General features: G+C 49.0%; 1 protein-coding gene and 1 long non-coding RNA gene across 2 annotated transcripts; one reads left to right on the top strand and one right to left on the bottom strand.

The window, feature by feature from the left end:
* The first annotated feature begins 97 nt into the window (after window positions 1-97).
* Window positions 98-5,723, top strand: LOC148214828 (uncharacterized). Its single transcript, XR_015797378.1, has 3 exons — window positions 98-892; window positions 1,799-1,937; window positions 5,587-5,723. It is a non-coding gene; the product is annotated as an uncharacterized LOC148214828 (long non-coding RNA).
* Window positions 5,724-10,715: 4,992 nt separating this feature from the next.
* Window positions 10,716-14,881, bottom strand: HES2 (hes family bHLH transcription factor 2). The gene is made up of 4 exons (XM_088147605.1): window positions 13,807-14,881; window positions 13,583-13,678; window positions 12,717-12,810; window positions 10,716-11,002 (listed from the first exon to the last, which is right to left on the bottom strand). Exons 1-4 carry the CDS (start codon window positions 13,849-13,851, stop codon window positions 10,716-10,718), a joined length of 522 nt encoding a protein of 173 aa, XP_088003731.1. The 5' UTR covers window positions 13,852-14,881.
* Between the last annotated feature and the right edge of the window lie 2,721 nt (window positions 14,882-17,602).

Raw genomic sequence — 17,602 nt, 5'->3', positions numbered from 1 at the left:
GCTTTCAAAGTACATGAGGCCTCCCGATTCTTCGGTCATTTTTAAGTTTTTCCAGCCCGAGAGTGGTTTAGGGCTGCGTTGATTTTAAGGGAAGCAGAAAAAAGGCCTCCAGGGGCCAACTGCTTGCTGCTAAGAAACCTGTACACAAAGGTAGACTGCTTCTAAGCATGGAGGTGCATTAAGCTATCTTCGCCCTCTTTTTTTAAGGACCGGGCTGTCTATTGGGACCCAGGGGACTTCCTCCTTCACGCTCCTCCTAGGCCCCCATTCATACATAACTCCAGAGGATCGTCCAGCTGAGGGAAAACCCATTTTTAAAATGTCAGAAGTGCAAACGAAAGCTGAGATCTTGCATTAGTAGCACTCGGGTCAAAGCGAGGTCAAAAGGTGCTCAGAGCGAGCATCACTGCCTGCAAAGCACCCCCCTGTGGCATTTGATGTGGCCTCTGTTTTCATAGAGCCACATCATAGACGGTCTACATCATAGCGTCATAGGGTAGAAGGGAGGGGACCTTAGAGATCATCTAGCCAACCCGCTTTCTACCTCCAGCCCCATGCAGAGAAGGGGCAAACGTTTTTTTGCAGGCAGATTGGAAACGTTGGCAGCACGAAGGGAGAACCAGGGCTGCCTCAAATACAGAAAGAAGTGGAGCCCGCTGGGAGAGAGGCAGTCTTCAAGGGAGGTCCAGGAGTCATCACGGCTGGTGATTTGCACTGTGGCAGATGGAACAACTTTTGTGTCTAGCCGCGGGAGAAGCCAGAGCACCTCTGCTGACGAATTAGCCCCACTGGCCTCCGCTGCCTGAACTTGTTGGGAGGGACCTCAGAGGTCATCTGGCCCAACCCTGGAGCTCAGGGCCTGCCGTGTGTGGTATTTCCTTGATTGGAGCATGTGAGCCAAGTGTTCTGCCCGTCCTTCCTTCCTTCCTTCCTTCCTTCCTTCCTTCCTTCCTTCCTTCCTTCCTTCCTTCCTTCCTTCCTTCCATCCATCATCCTTATCTATCTATATCTATTTATTTTTCTTCTATCTATTTCTATCTATATTTATCTATATCTATCTTCTGTCTACATATCTATCATTATATCTATATCTATTTATCTTTCTTTTTTCTTTCTATCTTTCTATTATCTATATCTATCTATATCTTTATCTACATTTATATCTTTCTTCCTTCTTCCTTCTTCCTTCTTCCTTCTTCCTTCCTTCCTTCCTTCCTTCCTTCCTTCCTTCCTTCCTTCCTTCCTTCCTTCCTTCCTTCCTTCCTTCTTTCCATCATCCTTATCTATCTATATCTATTTATCTTTCTTCTTTCTATCTATTTCTATCTATATTTATCTATATCTATCTTCTGTCTACATATCTATCATTATATCTATATCTATTTATCTTTCTTTTTTCTTTCTATCTTTCTATTATCTATATCTATCTATCTACATTTCTATCTTTCCTTCTTCCTTCTTCCTTTCTTCCTTTCTTCCTTTCTTCCTTTCTTCCTTTCTTCCTTCCTTTCTATCTATCTATCTATCTATCTATCTATCTATCTATCTATCTATCTATCTATCTATCTATCTATCTATCTGATAAGCAAGTTAGACTCACTCAAGGGCTATCAGTGATCTTGATTTGAACCCAGGACTTACTCTGCCTCACATGAAGTAATTTTGGTCCCACTTATCAACCTGAGATCTCCACTTAAACTGATTGCTTCGCTTTCTTTTGACCGCTGTAAATTGCTCTGGGGAAAGTGAAGATCACCTTGGTTTGAAGATCCTTTCTTGCTTCCTTGGGCCTGTCCAGGTGACCTTCGCGGGTCAAGATCCACCTTGCAGCTCGGTGGAGCTTTCCGGCAGCTTCTGTTTTTCTACTTTATTCCCCACCACGAAGTTGAGGATTTCTTCTGAATTTCTCTCGGGCGAGTTTTCAGGAGGGTTGAAAGGTTAGTGTCCATGAGGGGGGCTAATCTCGGCCTTTCTATTTTCTGTGCCGTCCCTTTTCTGCCCAAACCCCCTGAAATGGAGGCGGGAAGGGTGCCGACGAGTGGAGAAAGGAGGGTGCCAGGAAAGACACCTTGGGCACCATTGGGGAAAAATGAGCAAGCGCTTCTTTCCACCCAGGACCACGTCCTCCCCCCAATTCTTTGCAAAAGGACGCCCCACGGAAATTCCCATGGGAAGAGTTTTCTTTCCCCCTCGCGCAGGGATGCAGTTCCCCCTGGGGCCCTTGAAGCAACTGGGGGCAGGTTTCCCCACTCCCCAAGAGGATCACCGGCTTTCCTCCTCCTGCCACAGGCTCTCTCCTCTCTTCTCTCCCCCTGCCCGGGCAAGGTGTGCCGCAGGGCAGTGGCAGCCGTGAGCCTGGCGGTCTTTGCCAATTCCCACGTCTCACCTCAAATTGCCACACTCCCAAGAGCCCAGAGACGGGTGGGGAAGCTGGCTGGGCCTTCCAGCTTCAGCCTCCTGCAGTTTGAACGCCCGCAGGAGCCTCGGGTGACTCACGGCACCTGCCGGGCTGCAGCCAGATCGAAACTGGGAGCTTGCCTGTGCCCGCAGGCCTGGGCAGGTGTTCTCAGGCTGCAGGGCTCGTACCTCCTCCCGCCTCAGTGGGAACCGCCGGGAACCCAGGCCAGCCACAGGGGGAGCCCTGGATCCGGCTTGGGCCGTGCATGGGCTTTCTGGGGTGCTCTGCGCTGCGGGTGCCCAAGAGAGGAAGAAGCAGGAGGAGAGGGAGGCCCAGCTTGTGCATTCGAGGTTGGGCTGGTGCAAATCTGCTTGGGTTTTTTTCCCCTCTCTCTTTCTGATGTTTGCAAAGCTGTCTGTGGCAATTTCTCATTTCAGGAAATCTGTGCATTGCAGTTCCCTCCTTTCTTCCTCTCTCTCACCCACTTCCTTCCTTCCATTCATTTTTCCATCCATCCATCCATCCATCCATCCATCCATCCATCCATCCATCCTTCCTTCCTTCCTTCCTTCCTTCCTTCTTTCCTTCCTTCCATCCATCCACCCATCCATCCCTCCCTCTTTCTCTCCCTCTCTCCTTCCTTCCTTCCTTCCTTCCTTCCTTCCTTCCTTCCTTCCTTCCTTCCTTCCTTCCTTCCTTCCTTCCTTCTCCTTGTCAGATTTGAACTCTAGCCCTTGTAGGTTTCCATTCTACATTTGAGCTAAAACCCGTACAGATTTTTGGAGATTTCTTCTGCCATGCACACGTACTGTGGTTTGCAATTTTGCCCAACGTACCAAGCCTCGCACTTCTTTTCCCCTGACATTAGCATCCTTGCATGGTCTTTTTTAGCGAACCGATGCACGTGTTCTGCAGTCTGTTCCCTCAACTGCTTTCAAAAATGGCCCCAACACCTGCAGACCAGTGTAAAAAGTTGACCTGATTTGCAAAAACCAAGCTCGATAGGTCCAGACATCGACGAAACCGAGTTCGCCGCCATTTCTACTGGGATCTTTGCTAACCTCCTCCCGTCTAGATTGCCAACGGGAAGAGAAGAATGCGGGCACATTGGAGGGGCATTTTTTCTTTTTAATTCTCAGCGGTCGCTTACCCAACCTGTGGGACTTGCAAAAACAAGACAGGGAGAGAAACTGACAAAACAATGGAGGAGAGAGACTTGCCCGTCCCCGGCACCCCGTTCTGAGCTTTTGGTAAATTCCTTCCGACCCAGGTGCCCGAGGCCTTGGATCAGAGCCCCATCGCTCTGTCCCAGGAATGCCGAGCACACCGTTTGCCTGGGGCCACGGGGGAGAGGCCCCCACCCAACCACATGGGCTGAAAAAGGGCCCGGCAGCGTGCTCCTTTCCCACGCTCCTCATCCAGCGCTCGGCAGCCGGGTGCCAGTTTCCCCAGGGCGCTGCGAGGCCTCGCCCGGTCTCTGGAACCTCTTCGCGAAACTGCTTATTCACTCGCCGCAAGCCATGTGGGTGGCTGAGCCTTTGTCTCCCGGAACAAGTCCGGGCGGCTGCCTGGATCACTTGCTTGCACGCCGCAGATCTGGCACGTGACGCCTTTCCACGAGGTCATCGCTCGGGAAAAGGGAAAAAAGATGCCACTGACTTTGCTCGGGTGGCACCGCCCCGTCTTCTCCTTTCCACCCATGCCTTTGGAGCAGGGTTTCTCAGCCTTGGTCCCTTGACAAAGTGTGGACGTCGGCTCCCAGAATTCCCCAGCCAGCATGGTAGTCAGTCAACTTCAGGGCTGGCGGGGGAATTCTGGGAGTCGACGTCCACACCTTGTCAAGGGACCAAGGCTGAGAAACCCCGCTGGGCAGTTTGCTGGGCAAAAGAGTTTGGAAGTTCAGCCTCCTGCCGGTTGATTCGCTCAGCCCTAAGAGTGGGTTGCGCACCAAGGTAGCCGATCAACTGGATCAAGCAGATCCACTAGATCAAGACAGAGGCTGATTCTGGCTAAGGAAATTTCTGAGTTGGGGAAGGACCGTAGAATAGGAACAGAGCACGCCAAAGCTGCATATGTGCGTCTGTGTGTGTGTAATTGCTAATCATAAATAGTGACTTTGCCTTTGCTTAGAATGGCTACAAATAAGACCCTTTTAAAAATATGTATTATTACCCTCTATCGTGCAAAGCATTCCCAAGAGATACACAGATTAGATAGAACCAGAGGGTGAGTGTTAAAAACTCATCCGCTCATTTTTTGTTTCAGTAAAGGAGCAAAGGAAAAGAATTGGTCAAAGTTTCCAAAAATGCCTTGCTGTGATACAAACTCCCTTCCTTCCTTCCTTCCTTCCTTCCTTCCTTCCTTCCTTCCTTCCTTCCTTCCTTCCTTCCTTCCTTCCTTCCTTCCTTCCTTCCTTCCTTCCTTCCTTCCTTCCTTCCTTCCTTCCTTCCTCTATTCTGAAAATTTTAGGGCCTCCATATATGCAAGGTAATATATATAAAAGATACCGGCTGTTTTTCTCCTATTGTTTAGTATGTGCGACTGTGTGGTTCTGTGTTGGTGGAAAGTGCAAACTTTTATTTTAAATAGTAACAGCAAAAGAGCACCCAGAACACTGAAGCCTGCTGAGTTTTCCTCTGAGCTGGTATTGAACGCGTCTGTGCCGCCATTCACAATTAGACCGTGTTCGAGGTTTTCCGCCTAAGTCTTTCCACAGCGAGCCCCTATATTTGATATACCTCATTTCTTTATTAAAATATTTATAGCTCTCTCTGTCTCGAAAGATGACAGAGCGTATTCAGTCAAAGCAATGCAACAAAACGTGAGTGTTCGTACCTTACACTAAGCCAACATGGTTTGGAAGATGCTGACTTGGCGGAATGTCTGAATGCGGCCAATTCTGTTTAGTAAATCAGGAGCTGGAGGCTTGTGGTGCTGAGTGAGCCCAGCTAATTCTGGTTTATTTCATAAACTATAGATTAGGGAAAGAACGAATCCTAGGCTCAGCCAGCCTTCAGATGGCCCTGATTTAAAACCTACCTCCAACATCGTAAGACTTGGAAAGGATCTATACAGGAAGGAATACTGGCAGTATTGTTTTCCCACAGACTGGAAGAATGAGCTGAAGGTTGTTATTATTATTATTATTATTATTTATTTATTTATTTATTTATTTATTTATTTTTAAGCATGCTGATCAACTAAACCAAAGTCTCAGCTATTTAGGAAGCCCCTTAGTTGGTCGTGAACTCATCCGGCCTCCAAAATCAGCCGTGGCCAATTCCGCAAACCAAGATCGCTTAAGCCAAAAGAGCTTCGCTCAAATTCTGCCCCGAGAGTCCTGGATCTTTCGGGTGTGAGAGGTGGAGAGAAACCTTCCTTTTTAAGTTTTCCTTTTCTAATCCTTTTCATCAGGCTGGGTTCCCCTCCCTGCTTGCCTTTCTGGATTGGGAAATATTTTTGCATCAGCCTGGGGTTGCGAGCCCGTAATTAAGCAACTGGGTCTGTCTTCTCGCCGCTGAGCCCCAGTGCTTGACTCGGCGACAATTGACATGAGAAAAATCTGCAGGGTGTTTTAATCTCACCTGTCATTTGGTGCATCTTCCTTCAGCTGCAGTTATCTGTGTCTTTCCTGGTGTCCCAGTTAAGAGGAACCGGATTTGCAGCTCCTAAATTGGATGTCTAGAACGTCCCGGGGTTTGGGGTTCACAGTCAATGCGATTTTCCATGGTGCAGCGAAGAGGCATTAAAATGGGCTTGGTCAGCCAAGAAATTCATCCACCAAGCTTCTTTCAGGCTGAAGGCTCTCTTCAGCTCTGAGAATGCATCGTTGGGACGGGTCAAAGATTCCAAAAATGAGATTTGGGCCCCTAATGCAAACTGGTCTTGACTTAAAATTACATTTCATCATTCGGATGTTCCCCAAATTGCTTTCCGTGCATTTAATGACCGCCCCCTCTATCAAGTCTGCTTTTTTCTGTCTTAATCGGACTCTGAATACACTGAATACCCTAACAAGGATTCAGAGAAATGGGAAGAATCCAGACAAGCAGCAAGGCATCGATGGGGGTTGAGCTGGATGTCCTTGAGGGATCCTCAGTTGAAAAAATTCAGTTTTACAATCTGGAAGAAAGTCAGATGGACCCTGGAACCAGCAGTTGAGACTTTTACATCCACGCCCAAGCCCTGCCACCCACCACAGGAAAAAGGGGATTTTTTTCAAATCATGCTAATTGCCAACTGGCCCAGAATGGAGTTTTCTGAGAGCTTCGGCTTGCGAAACAGAGTCTCAGCCATTTAGTGACCGTCGCATCAAGAACTGGGCAGATCTATAGGAAAAAAACTGTTCCCCCCCCCCGCCTCTTCTGGAAATTGCATGGTGCTTGAACTACAGTAGAAATTATTCCCAGGCGCATCACGGGCTCTTCTTTAAAAATACATCTGGCCAGCCTGGTGGCTGGGAAGAATAACAAGAATAATTCAGGAAATGGATACGCCGCCCGAATGGGAAAGCCGGTCTGAAAAAGTGCGCCCTTCCCTCTGCAAAGGTTGCAGACGTATGTTTTTTCAGCCTGAAACTCGACAGCTGGCTGGATGCCCGGGGCTCCGTCAAGGACTCGCTGATCTCACTTGCCAGGCCCCCGCGTTGTCGTTGCTTTGCTGGAGGACGTTTGTGTCGCACGCAGGGAGGCACGCCTACAACTCCTCCGCCCCAGTTTGCTCCCAGGCTGGACCCGAAAGCCACACAGAGGTCGGGGCCATCCAAAGCTCCACTGTATGTTGGGTCTGATGATGATCATCCTCAACTTTATGGCCACCCGTCTTGCAACGGCGACCCCGGGTGGTTAATAAAGTTAAAACTCAACAACTCATAACGTTAGTGGAAAATATACCAATCGTGGCATGTTCTCCACTCGGTTTTTGGGGGTTCTGAATTTAAAGACCTGAGAAATTGGCACAAACTGGTTTTTGAAGGCAGGCACTGGTCAACAGATAAATGCTTCGGCTTCCCTAAAATTTGAGTCATCCCTCCCTCCCCTTCTTCCCATCCTCCTCCTCCTCCTCCTCCTCCTTCATCTTCTTCTTCTCTTCATCCTCTTCCTCCTCCTCCTCCTTCTTCTCCTTCTCCTCTTTCTTCTTCTTGTTCTCCTCCTCCTCCTCCCCTTCTTCTTCTTCTTCTTCTTCTCCTCTTCCTCCTTCTTCTTCTCCTCTTCCTCTTCCTCTTCTTCCTCTTCCTCTTCCTCTTCCTCCTCCTCCTTCTCCTCCTCCTCCTCCTTCTTCTTCCCTCCTCCTCCTCCTCCTCCCTTCCTTCTCCTCCTCCTCCTCCCTTATTAGCTCAGCAGCTTTATCTATTTCTGCACACCTAGAAATCCACAGCTGATATTTCAAGCCCTCTCCCACCCATTAACTTTTTGCTGATTGCCCTTTAAACCCACCGTGCAGGAACACAGGTTAAGCTTCTAAAAAAAGGGAAGATCTCTTTGACCTAAACGGCCCTCCCGATCCCATGACGGGGCTCCAAGTGACAGTTGGAAGCGCCTTTGCTTTAATGCTCTGGAGCTAGACTTTCTGCAAACGCGGTAAGAATCCCAGAATCCCAGAATGGGTAACTTCCTGATGAATGGGTGCCAACTTGTGTTAGTGGCTGGAGGGAGGTGAGCCAGACTGGTGACTCATGCAGGAGCACCGCAGGCCACCCCTCTCAAGGCAGTTCATTCCGCGTACATTTCAAATTCCACTGCTCTGCCTTTGTAGGGCGGGTTTCCAGTCCCCAGTCTCTTTCATCCCCCTTCTTTGAACCTGCCCCATATGCTTAAGATGAATTCCCAGCGCTGGAAGTGGGCCTGATCAAAGCTGGGTAGCCTGAAATTCCTTAGCAGACCTTGCCCTACGCGGGGGTTGGACTGGATGACCTCTGAGAGTCCTTCTGTGAAAAGAATCTATGAAAAGAAAACGGTAGTTTGACAGTGAAACTGATAAGTGAGACAGTTGGGGCTTCCTTCAGGGTTCAAGCAGAGGCTGGACAGCTATCAGTCAGGAACAATTTCATTCGGATTCATATCCTGAACAGCATATCCTGGACTAGATGGCCTCAGGGAACCCTCTCAACTGTAGGACCCCATGAATTTAGGGCTGCAATGGGCAGGAAAGCATAACAGGTGAGAGACTGGGGAAGAAGCTAAAAAAATATAAATAATTGTAATTGGGCAGCCCTACCAAAAAATCCATTCCGCCCCGTTTTTTGAGCGTTACGTAGCAGTTGGCCTCTCCAAATGGGACTTTCTTCCGAAATGTCACCATCATTCACTTCTCGCCTCCCAGAAACAGAGCAGCCAAGGGAGGCTCTTCCACCGAAAGGGAGACCAGATTTCTCCCCGCCCAAATAATTACCTGTCTGCGTTTGAAACTTTCCGAGTGAGCCATCAAAAAGCAATTACAGAGCGGTGCATATGCAGAACGAGGGCGGTGTCCGAAAATCCAGAGAGTGCCTTAGTGCCTGTGGAAGGGCACGACGCAGGACTCATAAATGGCCGTCGGAAGTCCCGACGGCGGGGCGTGTGTGTGTGTGCGTGATCGGCAGACTCCTTTGCTTTGCAAAACACCTTGAAAAAGTCGCTAAACAAACAGCTGTGCTTTTTGAAACAACTAAGATTTGGGGGCCTCTCTTGACCAGCTCCCCCATATACAAATACGGCTATGCAATTTCCACGCGGTGCAGCCGCAAATCCCTAACGAGATGAGGTCGGCGTTTGGGAGAGGAATTGTGTGGTCGGATGGATCCTTTGTCGATCCCCAAAACGGAGATCTTTTTCCTAATCGATTCAATCTTTCGCTTGCCGAAGTCGACAGGGGAAAACCGGATTCTGCGCAGATGTTATCTATTGTAGATGCCTGGATCGCACGTGGCTGTAGCCACTTGTCTTTCAAGAAGGCAAAGAAAAGATTGGGAAAAAAGAGAGGGATTGAAAACCCATCCTTCAGAGCTCACAAAGGCAAGGGAGAACCATTTATGGGGACCAATCGTTTGTGCGTCACTAAGGGGTGAAGAATCCAAGTCTTTGTCAATTGGCCATTTCAAATTGCCAGAGCTCAGCGGAGCCTCCAAGTCCAGGGGTAGTTTATCTGAATACCAGTTCTTGCCCTGCGAACCACTAAAAGGGGGAGTTGCATTCAAATCTTGCTGGGTTTATCATCTTGGAGCAGAGAAGCAGGAAACCAAACAGAGAGATTCCTTAGCTTGTAGTTTTCTCTTCCTTAAGTCGCTCCTTCCCCCACTAAAATGACCTCCCACCTTTAGATAAACATCTTTAGATAAATTTAGTTCAACTCCGATTAGCAGTTTAAAAAAACCTAACAGAAAACCAGTGCAGAACCCCAGTTCCTTATGGCTTTCATTCATCTCGAACCCTTTGAAAAAAATCTATTTTAAAATGAAGTCTTGCTAAATTCCAGGCGATTCCTCCCTTCCTCTCAACTTTTTGAGAGGGAGACAGTTTTTGGGGCAGAATAATTCTGGGTTTATCATCAAACCTTTCATGCACTGGGAGTAAATGAAACATGACATGAGAATACCCCACCCCATGAAATGCAAAACCTATCATCCCGGCCCCCATTAAAACTCATTTTCGGATATCCAAAAATGTCTATGGGCAAATTTCAATGGGAGCCAGTATTTTGAAGCACCATATTGTTAACAACACTTTGTCTCCCCACAGGCTGAAGAATCAGGTGTAAAGCGGTGAGTAATTGACACAGGTTTTAAAATCAATTCAGACCTTTTTATTGGGTATCAAACATACTACTATATACAGAATTAAAGTGCTGTTCAGTGTTTGGCACAAGGCGTGCCAATTTTTGTGCAAGTTACAAACTAGGTGAGAACAATAACGCAGCACCCATGGGGTTTTACTGGCCTGGGGCCTGCTTGCTTTGTAACCACAAAGGGTTTTTTGGGGGGTGGGGGTGAGATATTTCTGCCCCCAAAGCAGGAAAGGTAGAAAGCTCCTGCGCGTTAAAATTATTTTCCCCCGAAAATTAAACAAGACACCGAATTTCCATTCTGAGTTTTGTTAACAGTGAGAACTTACCCACGTGTTTTTGCTTAAAAAAAAAAAAAGGTGTTGAGTGCAGTTAAAACAGTCAAAAACAGAGCCTGAATATGGGAATCTATGCTGAACGGGAAGTCAGAACGGGCAATCATGCAGAGGTGCAACAAGCAGTCTTCCACAGCATGGGAAAAAGCTCCTCGCACATTTGGATTTTATTTGGGGGGTGGAGGGGGTGTATAAATAAGTCCCAAGTTGGGCATTTTCTTCCTCTACCAGGGTCTCCACAGGGTCGGAGTTTGTGCGGCAGGGGAGCACGGCCAAAAGTCTTCTGGGGCCCTTCTGGCAGGGCACAGGGGCAATCCTGCATGCTGTGTTTGGGCCAAGTCTTTTGGAGAGTTTGTGCAGTTGTGACGCCAGAGGCCCTCCCTGAAAGCCTGCTGTAGGTGGGCCAAAAGGTGGCTGCAGGCATCTTGGCTCAAAAGGTTGTATTTCGGGAGTAGCGTCGTGAGCTGGGAGAGACAGGCCCGGTAGCCTTCGCAGTAGCTATCCACAGAATCTGTGGAAGAGAAAATCAAGTCACCCACCGGCTACTGAATAATGACAAAAGTCTGGGACAGTGACAAACATGCAGGTTTGCGCTGGGTGGCCCAACATAAAATCCCCCCTTTAATCTCCTCTGCTGGGGAGGGAGGAATCAAAACCTGAAAAAAGGCGGGTCCGACGTCACCATCGAAGTTTCGATGGTGATGTTATACCTGCCTTCTTTCATATTTTGATCCCCCCTCTGCCACCCTTCCCCAAAGGCCGCTGCCTGTTTGCGGAGCAGGATAGAAAACACAACACCATCATCCACGATTCTAGCATGATTGTTAATAGGTGGCAGGACAACTCTGATTCCGATTATTAATTCATTCATTATTAATTCACCCAAAAAAACTAAATGTGGGAAACTAAATGTGCTTCGCTGTGAAATAAAAAGACAGGTTAAGCATTAAGGTGCTGCAAAATGATTTGCTTTTTGAAATCTTAAAAGACTCAAACCAGGGACCAAGCAGAAACATTGAATAGGAAGGCAGGAAAAGGCCATGCAGATTAAATTATTGAAAAAGCCACTTAATGGAGGCAAATAACACCCAAACTTACTATTTGTTTTCCTCTCTCATTCCTATCAATGTACACTTCCTTGCATTAAAAACAAAAAATCTAATTTGGACGCACATCTTGCAGACTCCAAAACCTAGATGTGCTTTAAACCTGTCGCAGTTCTGCCAGTTAATTAGCACAAGAGTCCTTATGGACTTGAGGTCAGCTTGAAGACAGCCCCAGGTTCCTCTTAGGCTAGAAAGCTTTTAGATGGTGAATATCTTTAAGCAGAGGATGAAGATATAAACATGGACAGTGAGCTCTGAGAAACATCCAACATGTTGCACTCAAACTCACATGACTGGCAGTCACCATGGCAAATGAGTGACAATAAGAGATTATGGGTACTGCAGTCTAACCCAGCTTTCTTACCCTGCATTTTTATTTTGGGGGGATTTTGTTCAATTTCTCTATTAGCCATTAACTTGATCTGGGCTCAGAAGCCAAACCGGGTCAGATCTGGGTGGTTCTTGGACAGGAGACCACCAGGGAATCCACTTTGGTGGTGTTACCAAGAAAATTACACAGATGTGTCCACGGAGAATAAAACCTCACAAATAAATGGTTCCTGGGGTCCTTTGTTAGAAAGTCTAACATTTATATCACTTTGCTCCAAACATTTACAGTAAATCCATTTTAGCAACCTGCTTTGCCATTCTTGGATTGCAGTTTCCAAATTCCTTGATCATCTGGAGGGTGCCAGCTTGGAGATTCATTTCCACTATTTGGGAGTGTCCCTTCCAAATCCAGATTCCTTCCCACCGCCAATTACAACATTCCTCTGTTTTGTTGGTTTTTCACAAAACGCTTAACCCCAAGCTCAGGTTAAAAGGAGACAGTAGCGGTGTTTGCATAATACGCTGTGCTCAAATAAGTAAGCCACGTCACGGCCGAGGCTGCAGCGCACGTTAACACAGCGCCTGGATTTCCCATGTTGCATCCAACCTGTTATGCCAACCCAGCCCCTGAGTCTTTACTGGAATTTTCTGAGGGCAAAGCAGGTGCCCCCAGACTTGAGTATCAATCTGAAAAATCCCTTTTGGGGAAGATTCCAGCCTTCTTCTCTTTGCACTCAACTCAACTACAAAGGCAGCAGCACCCACGTGTGCGACCCGTGTTTCACTCACCTGAAAGCGTGTCGCAAGGCGCTGGCAATTCTTTCAGGAATTTGACGGTCATCTCCAAGATATCTGCTTTCTCCAGCTTGGAATAGCTGGAGCTCTAGAAAAGAAGGGAGAACAAATTGTGTTGAGGTGCAGAAAAGGTGAATAAAGGACAGACCCTGCCAGTCAGTTGCAGACAAAGTATACCCCACATGGAGTGTGGAGGCTCTGGGGACTCAGGAGCAGAAGTGTGCACATCCTCACACTGCACAGAATCCAAGGGAGGGCCAAAGCAAATGTGTAGAGCCTCCATGCTCAGAGGCAGTGTACCTCCAAATATGGAATTATGACCTGTAAGCATTACTGTCATATTGTTATATTTTGAACATGTGTGTGTGTGTAGCGGGGGGTGTCTGCACACGGGTGTGCCAACAATATCACATTCTGGGATCAGGGATGATTTTTCTCTTTCCCTTTCAGCGCTGATCCCTAAGTGATCCAGGCACTTAGCAAAATGCAATGGCTCTATAACAGCATTTGCGTTCCAGCGTTCTGGATTCCTGCGCTGGGCAGGGAGCTGGACGATCTCCCATGTCCCATGAGCCCCAAACCTCTTTCCCCCCCTAGTTTTGCATATTCGGGGAATCCAGCTACCCAGTGCTTTGGGATCTCTCTCTCATATTTGGGGCCTTATATTCTTTATCCTTTGCTTCAACCTCTGCTTTCCCCTGCTGCTAGAAACTCAAGCAAACGGGGATAACGAGGCTTTCAAGGGCTCTCTCCTCCTGGATCACGGCGGACAGAGCCGGGAAGGGGCCGCCAATCCCGCGGGGGTCGTTTCCCGCTAGCAAGGGGGTTCCAGAGGGTCTGCCACGAGGGGCGCTACTCACGTCTTTGCCCACCAGGGGCAGGATGAGCGTCTTGAGCTGGCCGAGGCTGCAGTTGATGCGCGCCCGGCGGCGCTTCTCCATCAGCGGCTTGAGGCTCTGCAGGGAAGAGGGGAGAGGAGAGGAGAGGAGAGGAGGCGGTCAGTCCGACGGCCGGGCGAGGAGACAAGGGACGCGGCTCAGCCACCCCCGCTCGCTCGCTCGCCCGCCCGCCCGCCCGCTCTCACCTTCCGCAGCTCGGAGGCCTCGCCGCTTTTCCTGCCCGGACTCATCTCGGCCCGACAGCGCGGCGGCAGAGGCGACACGGGAACTGGCTTCGCCCCGCCCGACGGACGCCCTTTATACCTGCCCGGCCCCGCCCACTTGGGGGGCCGGTTCCTCCCCTCCCCGCCTCTTCCTCCAGTCGGCGCCTTCCAAAGAGCCAGCGTTGGCCTGCGGAACTCGCCTCCACGACCGCCTTTGCTGGGGAGCCTCTGATATTGCTGATCGGGGTTGGACGAGGCCCACCGGGTGGCCCTCTTTCTTCCAGGCAGGCCGGAGCGAGGGGTCGGGGGGAGGGCTGTCCGCTCTCCCCTCTTTCTCGCACGACTGGCGAACCTGGGGGGAGGCGGTTCCCACTGGCTGAGCAATTTGGTGGGTAAGCCCGCTGGGGGAACCCGGCCCCGGTTGCTGAGTTGAGGATGACCCCATGAACCCAGACGTGGCCTGGATCAGCAGGCGTGTTCCTGCTTATCAGTTCCCCCTCCCGTCTGGTTCCCCGCGCTGGGATTTCCCGGTGGTCTCCCATCCCAGCACTCAGCAAGACCAGCTCTTCTGAACTTTTCCGGCTCGCTCCGTGGCAGCTGGGTTGGCAGTTGCGGCACCCGCAACGTCTTCCCAACAACGCGCACAACGCTCGCTTGCTGCCTTTTTGGGGGCGGGGAGGAGGCGCGCTCGGGGGCGCGGGGTCCGCCCAGCCGCGTGGCGCCTTTCCGGCCGCTCTCCAGGGTGCTGAAGACGCGCGGGCCGCGACATCTGGCCGCCCGCCCTAAGCCGTTGGAGCGAAGCGCGGGGGGGGGGCGTTATATTAATAGCCTTGAGCTTTGGAGACCCATAGCAACATCGCAAGCCAAGATGTTTTTTGGGGGGGGGCGGCGACACACGGGGTTTTAACTCCACCGACGCGCCCCGTGCCGTTTGGGGCTCTATTTATTTATTTATTTTCAGTGCCTTTATTTGGATTTTCAGCAAGAAAGATCAACACGAACGGAAACTAATATTCCAGTTTTATTTACAGCCCGCAAAGCAAGTTCCAGATATAATCCAAACTTGGCACTAGATAAAACAGTTTTAACAAATAAAACATTCAATCAATATGACATAATACCCTTAAAACCCTAACTCACTGATTTGTTTGCTAAAATCTGTTTGCATTCATTTGCTAAAAACCATGGTTGATTTTGATGGGTTACTAAAAACCAACCGTTGAAGATGCCAAGGGGCTAGTCCTCTGGGTGCTGACACCATCGGCTTGGGTTTCTGTTATTTTGTTCTAAAATTCAGGTTGTGCCCCCGAATCGCTTCACACTGGGGGACAAGTCAACTTGACACACATCTGGGGAAAAGAGGATAATAAGGCATAAAACCGATGCAAAAATAATTGGAGACATATCCTACATGCAAATAAGTCTGGAATTGTCCCCTTTTCCCCTCTTCTTTGGGGGAGGGGAATTATAATTTATAACTTGTGGGAAAGAGATTTCCCAGAATTCTTTGCAACGTGCCAGAGCAACACTCGCAAGGCAAAGGCTTCTGGGATAGGTTTGCAGGACGATTTTTCTGCCCCACCCCCCTCGGGGTCCATCCCCCATCCTCCCTTTGGACTCACTAAAGGGAACCCAACGTTCATGGTTCAGGTGTCAGCCTCAACCCTGCCAAAACGGGGCCCAAGTCCCGTGAGCCAGCCTTGGCGGGCTGTGCCAAAGCAACTTGTGGGTCTCCGATGAGCCGGGCTCAGCCTGCCCTGTTGAACCTCGGGCCCAAATCAGCCAGAAGCGTTGGCATCCAGCGTTGGGCCTGACCTGCCTTGCTAATGAGGATCGGCGTCTGTCCCCTGCCTCATCCCAACCCCACCGTTTTTTCCCCTTTACAAATCCTGCTGGCGCGCAGGGCCAACAGCCACGCTGAGCAATTGAGTCATCAATGTCACGCCGAGGTGGCTAATCTGCTCCCCCGGGGCCGGGAGCATGGCGGGGGGGATTTTGTGCTGTTGGGGCCATTCGCTCCTCCCTGCCTCAAGGGTCTCGGGGAGGGTCCCCGGTGGCACATGCTCCAGCCAGGCCTTCTGTTCCTCTAACTGCCTTTCGCAAGGGACCCGGATGGCAGTGGGGATGGGCAGAGGCCGGCTGGATAATGCGGCAACTGGCACCCGTGGTTGGGCACTGTTGGTTCAGATAACCATCTACCTTGTATGCCTTAAGGGGGGGGGGGCATAAGCTTCACTGCCTTTTTAGGTTTTATTTCTATGCCCTGCCTGATTTTTGCATGCCCCCCTCGTTCTTAACAGCTCCCACCCACCCACTGGGGAAGGGCCACGTCTTTCTTTTTTTTATATATAATATTTTATTGATATTTTTAAAGATACATATTTAAAAGTTAGAAATGCAAAAGAAAATTTGAAATACAAAATATAAAGAAAAGGAAAAGAAAAAGTGAAGTAAAGTAAAGTAAAAGAAGGAAAGATATGAAAAATAGATCACTTCTAATCTCTGGTCTTAGAAATAATAAGGCTATCATAAGTGCTAGTTTTTAATATATTAAATAGGAATAATTCTTCTCTAAATATATCCCATTATGGAAGGGCCACGTCTTTCGAAAGCCGGTGGCCTGCAGAAGCTGAGGGGCTTGGAAAGAGGAGACGGCTGGACGCGGCGTGATGGATGAGACCAACAGCCAGGACTTTGAATATATTCCAATATTCGCCCCTTCCGGGCCAGGATCCCAAAGTCAAGATGCTAATCTCCATGGATTTCTTCTCAAGGGTGTCCGCAGGGACAGTGTGGTCAAAAAAGTCAAGATGGCTCTTGTAGCCATCTTTGTAGTCGGGCTTTGATTGGGGCTGCCATCTTGACCTTTGGGACTGTCCTTCTGGAGCTTCTGGTTGGAAAAGGAGAGGTTAAAGAAGTTAAAGCTAGCCATCATAGACCTTTGGGGAATCAAAGTTTGTCCCTGCATCGAGGGGGACTTCTCTCCATCAGTGGTGGGGAAGACGTCTCCAAGGGAAGTTGCTGCGACTTTGGGCTTTTAGGGGTACAATTTGGGAGGGGGACAATTCTGGGGGTACAACCAAGCAGATCTGCATTTTCCCCCGTCCTCAAGAAGTGCAAAGAAGGACATATTTTTTCTGGACTCAAGGCCACCTGACCATCAGAAGAACAAGGCCAGAGTAACTCACCAAATTGGGAGGGTTAGCACCATTTCATGTATGTTTAGATCAGTGTTTCTCAACCTTGGCAACTTTAAGACAGGTGGACTTCGACTCCCAGAATTCCCCAGCCAGCCATGCTGGCTGGGGAATTCTGGGAGTCGAAGTCCACCTGTCTTAAAGTTGCCAAGGTTGAGAAACACTGGTTTAGATTAAATTATGTATAGCTAACATGATTGCTCTCCAGACATATAGTAATTATTTCCTCTTTGGGTGCATTCAACAACGTCTGGAGATCTTTGCAGGGTGGGCAGCTCCAAAGCTTTACATTTCCTAAATTTCTCGCTTAGAAAATGTTTTTGCTTCTTTTTAACCTTCAAACTGTGGAAGGGGGCTTTCCTTCCCTCCCAAGGGGGGGGCCAAGAACTTTCGCTCTTTTGATTTTCGAATTTCTCCCCCCGTCTTCCTGCTTAGGGGGCACAAAGCCCTCAAAGCAAGAGGGAAAATCAAAATTAAGATGAATATTGTGGCCAATATTCCTTGATAGAGGGCCTTTTCAAGATGTTTAAGACCCGTATAGGAAAATTCTGTTTCTCGGAGTTTTCAGTCCTTGGGAAAAT

Source organism: Python bivittatus, unplaced genomic scaffold (genome assembly GCF_059951505.1).
Source record: "Python bivittatus isolate LINGU-HERP-01145 unplaced genomic scaffold, Pbiv_v1 ctg000510_np1212, whole genome shotgun sequence".
NCBI lineage: Eukaryota > Metazoa > Chordata > Lepidosauria > Squamata > Pythonidae > Python > Python bivittatus.
Note: the sequence above shows the minus strand (reverse complement) of the source record. Positions and strands in the feature narration are given on the sequence as shown.

Excerpts from the sequence above, each read along its gene's own strand:
- HES2 (XM_088147605.1), bottom strand. The coding sequence starts at position 13,851 with ATGAGTCCGGGCAGGAAAAGCGGCGAGGCCTCCGAGCTGCGGAAG. Across the intron at positions 13,679-13,806 it reads AGGCCTCCGAGCTGCGGAAG|AGCCTCAAGCCGCTGATGGA; the intron begins GTGAGAGCGGGC and ends TCTTCCCTGCAG. Across the intron at positions 11,003-12,716 it reads GCCTTGCGACACGCTTTCAG|ATTCTGTGGATAGCTACTGC; the intron begins GTGAGTGAAACA and ends TCTCTTCCACAG.